The sequence below is a fragment of the Balaenoptera ricei genome, chromosome 19, assembly GCF_028023285.1.
Source record: "Balaenoptera ricei isolate mBalRic1 chromosome 19, mBalRic1.hap2, whole genome shotgun sequence".
Taxonomy (NCBI): Eukaryota; Metazoa; Chordata; class Mammalia; order Artiodactyla; family Balaenopteridae; genus Balaenoptera; species Balaenoptera ricei.
In genome coordinates, this window is record NC_082657.1 from 5,911,214 (window position 1) to 5,919,140 (window position 7,927).

General features: G+C 54.4%; 1 protein-coding gene across 2 annotated transcripts; it reads left to right on the forward strand.

The window, feature by feature from the left end:
* The first annotated feature begins 839 nt into the window (after window positions 1–839).
* On the forward strand, window positions 840–7,306 carry LOC132354247 (sialic acid-binding Ig-like lectin 10). 2 transcript variants are annotated; one of them, XM_059905995.1, is made up of 11 exons: window positions 840–909; window positions 998–1,378; window positions 1,526–1,810; window positions 2,132–2,179; window positions 2,269–2,532; window positions 3,686–3,733; window positions 3,863–4,120; window positions 4,203–4,487; window positions 4,803–4,896; window positions 4,999–5,134; window positions 6,537–7,306. In XM_059905995.1, the coding sequence occupies exons 1-11, from the start codon at window positions 873–875 to the stop codon at window positions 6,801–6,803; spliced, it is 2,103 nt and encodes a 700-aa protein (XP_059761978.1). In that variant the 5' UTR covers window positions 840–872; the 3' UTR covers window positions 6,804–7,306. The 2 variants fall into 2 exon arrangements, with proteins under 2 accessions (XP_059761978.1, XP_059761979.1); XM_059905996.1 differs by lacking the exon at window positions 4,203–4,487.
* Window positions 7,307–7,927: the final 621 nt, after the last annotated feature.

Here is a 7,927-nt window from a genome sequence, read left to right on the forward strand (position 1 = left end):
TGGGGGAGTTTAACTGACTCACTCCACAAATCCCATGCCCCTTACATTGCCTAAGTCTCCCACCATCAGCATCACCCCTGGGTGTCTGTTTTCTTATCACAGCAGGTGTTACAAGTGTGTGTCGTCCAACTGTGTGACAGAAGGGGAGACTGGGAAGCAGACAAAGACCTTGGGGTGGGTGCTCCTGGGGGACCAGGAGTCAGTGAGCCCATCAGGGAGGGTGAAGGGTTGCCAGATTTAGCCAATAAAAATGCAAAGTGCCCAGTTGAAGTTGAATTTCAGATCTCAATAATGAATGATTTTAGTAGAAGTATATCGCATGCACTCTCTGGGACATACTTATACTAAAAAAAATTCATTATTTATCTGAAAGCCAGTTTTAACCGGGCATCCTGCCTCTTGTCTGGCAAGACTAGCCCTGCACTATCACTCCCACCCTCTGCCCCAGAAATCCACCCTGCCCAGCACCATCACCATCACCAGAGGCCCCTGTAAGAAGGACTTACTGGGGACTTTCACTTCTGCTTCCCCAACGGCTCAGGGTCCAGCGGGAGAGTCCCCAGCTTCCACCCACCCAAAGCCAGGCCCCAAGTCTAGACACATGTCCTCCCCTCCCTCCCCCAGAGATGACTCGGGAAGGTGACCAGCTCAGGGACCCCAAACGCCAGGCGAGCCCCTCAGGAAAGAGTGAGTTCAAGTGGGCGAGACGGGGGTGGGGAGAGTCCAGAAAAGGAAAATGAGTAGTGTGGGTCTCAGAAGCTCATTTCATGCATCAGTCCCCCGGGGCTCAGCTTCCGCCTTCTGCCCTTGCCGAGTGCCAGACACAGTGTCTGGGGAATGAGCGTGTCCCAGGGCAGGTCCCCGTGCCTGAGATGCTCCCACCACTGCTCTTGGCTGTACTGTGGGCCGGTGAGTGAACGAGGTGGGGGGCCAGGAGGGGCCCGGTTGGGGGCCGGGACTGGGGTGGCAGCTTGAGCCTCTCTCTGTCTCCCCGTAGGGTCATGGGCTCAGGATCCAGGTTTCCAGCTGCAGGTGCAGGAGTTGGTGAGGGTGCAGGAAGGCCTGTGCGTGGTCGTGCCCTGCTCCATCTCCTATCCCGCCATAGGCTGGGTTTCCTCCACCCCGGCTTACGGCTTCTGGTTCAAAGACCAGACCGCCACGGACAGTGGTCTGCCAGTGGCCACAAACAAGCCGGGTCAAGACGTGCAAACACACACCGAAGGCCGGTTCCAGCTCCTTGGCAATGTCAGACAGAATTGCTCTTTGCTCATCAGAAATGTACGTATGGAGGACAGTGCATTGTACTTCTTTCGCTTGGAGAGAGGCCATTACGTGCGATATAATTTCATGGAATACAAGTTCCGTCTGGAGGTGACAGGTACGGAACTGGCTCGAGCTGGAATGGGGTGGGACCCCCCTCCCCCCTTCTCATACTGGGGAGGGGCTATGGGGAACGGACCATGGGGGACCCCCGGGAGTACCCCCATCGGGGTCTAGCATCCCACCCTCTCTCCCTCCATCACAGCCCTGACTCAGAAGCCAGAGATCTACATACCAGAGACTCTGAAGCCTGGGCACCAGGTGACACTCATCTGTATGTTTGACTGGCCCTTTGAGGAATGTCCAGCCCCTACTCTCTCCTGGAGGGGGGCCGCCGTCTCCGCCCACGAGGCCAGACCAAGAGCTTCCTACCTCTTAGCCCTCACCTTCACACCCAGACCCCAGGACCACGGCACTAAGCTCACCTGTCGAGTGGACGTCTCCAGAAAGGGACTGAGCACAGAGAACACCGTCCTACTTAGCGTGGCCTGTGAGTTTGGTGGCGGGAGGGACGTCAGGGCGCGCAGACAGGCACGGGGGATGCGGAGGTGGAGAGAGGCAGCAGGGAGATGATGGTCAGCTCTCTGCGGATCCGTGGGGAGGAAGGCGTGGAGTCTAGCGACGCTTGCCTCGGCCCAGGGAGGGGGAATGGGGATGCCGTCTGGACCTGTGTCCATAAGCGCATCTTTGGCACTCATTTGTCACTTGTCTTCCCGGAGGGTAGTCACACTTTCTTCTCCCCGAGGGGGTTCTCTCTGGCGGTGGGGAATCTCTCATTCCTCCCCAAAGCCAGCCCCCCATCCTGTTACAGATGCCCCCAAAGACCTGGTTATCAGCATTTCCCAGACCGATGTATCAGGTACTGAGGGCCACTTGGGGGTGTCCGGAGGGCGGGGGAGTGGTGTTCCCCCCTGCAGTCCTTCTCTCGCGCGCTCTCTCTCTCTGCAGCCCTGGAGCCGCAGGGAAACAGCCCCCATCTGGAAGTCCAGAAAGGCCAGTTCCTGCGGCTGCTCTGTACAGCTGACAGCATGCCGCTTGCCACACTGAGCTGGGCCCTGCAGGACAGAATCCTGTCTTGGTCCCACCCCTCGGGCTCCAGAACCCTGGAGCTGGTGCTGCCCCGGGTGAAGGCAGAGGATGCGGGTCGCTACACCTGCCGAGCTGAGAACGGACTTGGCTCTCAGAGCCGCAGCCTGGAGCTCTTCGTGCAGTGTGAGTGTGACCAGCAGGGGCCTGGTTTGGGGGGGGGGGGCGCGGGGGGCGGGGAGGAGGGAGGGGGCTGAGGGCAGGGTCCCAGAGCTCTACGGGGACCTGGAACCCCAGGCCTATGGGGCTAGGGATTCTGCTTCCAGCTCCGACTGCGGTGCGCGCGGGGGCGGGGGCGGGGGATTTCCCCACGCCACCAAGCAATTCTCCAACATCAGTGGCATGTGCTACGATTCCACTCAGTTCTGACGCTATCTACCCGGAGGTAGCGTCAGATCCCACAGGTTAAGGGATCAGTTTCTGGAAACTGGCCCCGCCCCCGCTTCAGCCACCAATCACAAGTCCAGGTTGTCTCCTGTGCTTCTGACCGGCCAACGATAGATTGGAGGTTCCCATGACCTCCTCCTTGGGTTCAGTTAATTTGCTAGAGCTGCTCAGAGAAATATTTTACTCACTAGATTACCGGTTTATTATAAAAGAATATAACTCAGGAACAGCCAGATGGAAGCGATGCATAGGGCAAGGTATGGGGAAGGGGCATCTAACTTCCATGCCCTCTTCCTGGGCACCACTCTCCCCAAATCTCCAAGTGTTCACCAACCTGGAAGCTCTCCAAACCCCATTTTGGGGGGGGTGGTTTATGGAGGCCTCATTACATAGGCACGATTGATTAAATCATTGGCCATTGGTGAATGAACTCAATCTCCATTCCCCTTTCCCTTCCTCAGAGGTCAGGGGGTGGGACTGAACGTTCTAACCCTGTGATCCGTGGTTGGTTCCCTTGGCAACAAGCCCTCACCCTTGGGCGCTTCTAAAAGTCACTTCATTAACGTAAACTCAGGAGTGGCGGAAAGGGGTTTGTTATAAACAACAAGGCACATTTATCACGCTTACCTACCATTCAGGAAATCCAAGAGTTTTAGAAGCTCTGTGCCATGAATAGGGACAAAGATCAAATACCTATTTCTGTTATAAATCACAATATCTTAGGGACCTGCCCTTCTTACGGGTCTATTCCCTTGGGTCATTCATCTGAGAATCACTCAGTGGGTGATTCAACCCCCCTCCCCCTCCCAGCCCTTCACCCCCAGGGACGTTCACTTTGCCCAGAAGGAAACCCCTGGCTTGTTTAGAGTCAAGTACCCTGTCTCTGTTTCAGATGCCCCAGAGGACCTGAAAGTGATGGTCTCCCAAGGAAATAGGACAGGTAGGAAAGGAGATCAGAGGAACCAGGGCTCCTCAGTGCCAAACTGGGAACCCAGACGTCTGGAATGTCAGCAGGAAGAGGGTCCCTGTGCCCTCAGCTGTTCATCCATCCTGCCTCTTCCCTCCCTAGTCCTGGAAAACTTCAGAAATGGCACATCTCTTCCGGTCCTGGAAGGCCAAAGCCTGCGTCTGCTCTGTGTCGCTCACAGCAACCCCCCAGCCCGGCTGAGCTGGGCCCGAGGGGGACAGACTCTGAGCCCCTCCCAGCCCTCAGATCCTGGGGTCCTGGAGCTGCCTCAGATACAAACAGAGCATGAAGGAGAATTCACCTGCGGAGCTCAAAACCCTCTGGGCTCCCAAAATATCTCTCTGAGCCTCTCCGTGGTCTGTGAGTGCGGGGACCCCTGGGGGCAGGACACCTGGGTCCCGGGGTGGGGGGAGGCACCGCTGACTCTCCTCCCTCTGTACAGACCCCCCGCAGCTGCTGGGACCCTCCTGCTCCCTGGAGGATGAGGGTCTGCACTGCGACTGCTCCTGCCGAGCTCAGCCGGCCCCCTCCCTGCGCTGGCGGCTGGGGGAGGGGCTGCTGGAGGGGAAGCTCGGCAACGCCTCCTTCAAGGTCACCTCCAGCTCGGCTGGGCCCTGGGCCAACAGCTCCCTGAGCCTCAGCGAGGGGCTCAGCTCTGGCCTCAGACTCAGCTGCGAGGCCCTGAACGTTCACGGGGCCCAGAGCGCCACTGTCCTGCTGCTGCCAGGTCAGGGGCCAACTGGACGCCCCGTGGAGGCGGGGGCTGAGAGCGACAGCGACAGGGTCCTGTGGTTGGGGCAGGAGCTGGGGAGCGGGGACACGGGGGCGCCTGTGGCTGGGGATGCGGAGCGGGGAAGTTAAATCGGAAAGCCTGACACTTGGGCCTGGGGTGTAGCGGAGTCTCCAAGAAGTCGATGGGAAGGGGCTCTAGGTAAAAACCTCTGGAATGGGAGCCGGAAGCCGGAGCGCCTAGTGGCGGGTGGACGTGAGGACCCACGGAGATGGGAAGGGCTCAGAGATGGCTGACCGTTTCCTCGTGCAGATGAGAAGGGATTCGCCTCCAAAGCGTTCTCCAGCGGAATATTTCTAGGAATTGGCCTCATGACCCTCCTTTTACTCTGCCTCATACTGATCATGTGAGCTAGGTGCAGGGGCAGCGATGGAGGGAGCGTGGGATCCGGGACCCGTGGAAAGGGGGGCGGGGCCGGGGCGCACACCAAGGCGGGGTGTTCCCTCAGCGTGAGGACTCTGAGGAAGAAGTGGACCCAAGCAGAGGTTCCGGCCCCGGCCCCGGGAGAGACTCCGAGGTCCAGGGTCTCACGGAAGAGCACGATCCTGCATTACATCAACGTGGTCCCTAAAACTGGCCCCCTGGTGAGTGGTCCCAACCAGCTGTCTCTTCTTCCCCCTCTCTGACTCCTGTATACCCTCCTCCCCAGCCCCGCCCCCGCCCTTTGCCCGGGAGACATCGCAGTGGAAAAGGCCCGGGTGCTGGATTCAAATCCTGATTCTGGCACTTAACCTCTATGAGACCTTGACCAAATCTCTCCCTCCACTGAGCCTCTAGTGCTTCCTCCTTGAGAGTTGGTTTGAAGATTACAACACACGTTATTGCCTAATAGGTAGCAGCTATTCCATTATTACTACTACCAACGACATTACTAAGTAAAATTAATGATGTCACCAATGATTAATATCACTGAGAGACGGTATGTCCTAGTGATGATTAAGGGTAGGGCTCTGAAGTCAGCCTGCCTGGGTTCCTGTCTGCTTTCATCACTGTGTGTTCTGGGATGAGTCACTTAACTTCTCTGTGCCTCGATTTCTTTAACTGTAAAATGGGGATAATAGTAGTACCCACCACGTAGGCTCATTCTGGGTATTCAATATGCTCATTTTCTACTTGTAAAGTATTTAGAACAGTACCAGGCCCCTGGTAAGTGTTGGGTGAATGCTGGATATTTTCAGGAGAGAACATCTATATGCGGATGATTCCAAAATTTACGTCTCCCAGACTCATCCCTGAGCTCTAGACTCATAGCCAACTGTCTAGGCAGCATCTGCATGTGGATGTCTAATAGGCCTCTCAAACTTAGCCTGTCCAAAACCAAACTCATGACTAAGCACCACTTAAAACCCTTCTCTTCCATCCTCTGCATCTCAGCAAATAGCACCACATTTGCCCAGCTGCTCAAGCCTAAAGACTTTAAGTCATTTCTTACTCCTCTCTTTTTTATCCCCCCCCCCACAATCAATCCATCTGCAAATCTCCTCCCAAATCCATCCAAACCACTTCTCCCCCCTCGGTTGGATAGAACTTAGGGACCAAGAAAAAAAAAAAGTGAAAAATGCCAATTTCAGATGGTCACATACACAGGATTCCGTGTATGTAACACTCTCAAATGATAAGATTGTAGAGATAGAGGACAGGTTAGTAGTTGCGAGGGGTTCGGGATGGGAGGATGATGAGAAGGACAGCAGGAGGGAGATGTTTGTGGTGATGGAGCAGTTCGGTGTCTTTTGGTGGTGGTTACACCAATCTATCTGCATTAGTTTGCTAGGGCGGCCATAGCAGAGAACCACAAGCTGGGAGGCTTAACCACAGACTTGTCTTTATTGTTTGTTCCTGTCCCGAGATGGAAGGCGAGCTCAGCGAGGGCAGGGTCTTTGTTTTACTGCCTGATGTAACCCCAGTTCCTCCATCGGTGCCTAGCACGTGGTAGGGGCTCAAGTATCTGTTGAATGAATGAATGAAGGATGGTCATTTTTCCCTTAGGCTCAGAAACAGAAAGCCAAACCAAGCAGTCGTTCCTGGGCCCCTGCTCCAGATACTCACCCCCTGGAACCCAGAAAGAACCAGAAGGAGCTCCATCTTGTTTCCTACAATTGTCCAGGACCCAAATCATCCCCTCAAGCCCCAGAATCAGAGAACAACCAGGAGGAGCTCCATTATGCTGTCCTCAACTTCCCAGGCCTCAGACCATGGGACACCCAGAGGCTCAAGGATACTCACCCAGAATATGCTGAAATCCAGTTCCACTGAGGGTCTACTGGGCTGGAGAACTGGGATCCAGACCAGGGAGAAAGGCAGAGCAATTGGGAAGAGGAGAACAGAGTGTAGTCTGTCTGTCTTTCTGTCTCCCTCTCTCTCTCATTTCATCGTCCAAGGTTGGGATGATCCCATCCCAGATCCTAGCATTTTGGAACAGCTTGATGAATGTCTCCAGAGCGGCCTTCTCCAGATACACTATTCTAAGCAAGGTAAACCTTTTCCTCTGACAAACCCAGGCACCACCCTGGCTGAATACTCACAGTCTCAGTTTCTCAATGGTGGGAGGGCCTTTAAAGAAGATTAAGCGCTCATCTTTGCCAACCTCACAGGTCAAGTCTGGGCAGCTGCCTATTTTGCTGCCACCTGTGAGCCAAGAGTGTGTTTTACATTTTAAATGGTTAAGGGGAAAATCAAAAGAAGGATGCTTTATGATGCATGGAAATGACTTGAGATTCAAATTTCAGTGTCCATAAATAAAACTTTATTGGAGTGCAGCCATGCCCATTTTTTTCTGTATTGCCTATGGCTGACTTCAGGCAGAGTGGAGTTGTTGCCCTGCTAAGCCTAAGATAGCTAGCCTTCGGTTTAGGAGAAGTTTGTGGAATTTTCATGTAATGTAAACTCACCCACTTATTTGTACAGAAGAGCAAACAGAAGCGGAGGTCCAGAGAGAGTTCAAGAGTAGCCAAGGTGACACTGGCTAGCTCTGTGACTAGATGGAAGGTTTCTAGGGTGAGAACTTGTAGGGCGAGGAGACTTGAGTGGCAGTTTAATAGTAAGAGGGAGGAAATTAATATTTTTGAACACCTGCTATGTATCACATTGTGAACCAACTGTACTGTAAGATTTAAGAGTATCTCCATTGGGAAGATATCTGAGACTCAGAGAGGTGAATTAACTTATCTAAAGACACACAGGAGAAATCGACAATATCAGGGGTCCCACCCATGGCTGACTCCAAAACCACTGCTCTCCCTGCTTTTTCACAATCCCTCCTGAAGTGGCGCTCTTGAGTGAAAAGGACCCAAAACTCAGGGCAGAACGTGAGGATGGTCAGTCATCTCAGATATAAAGAGAGGCTAGCTGGTCACCTCATCTCAGCAGGAAGGAGTGGT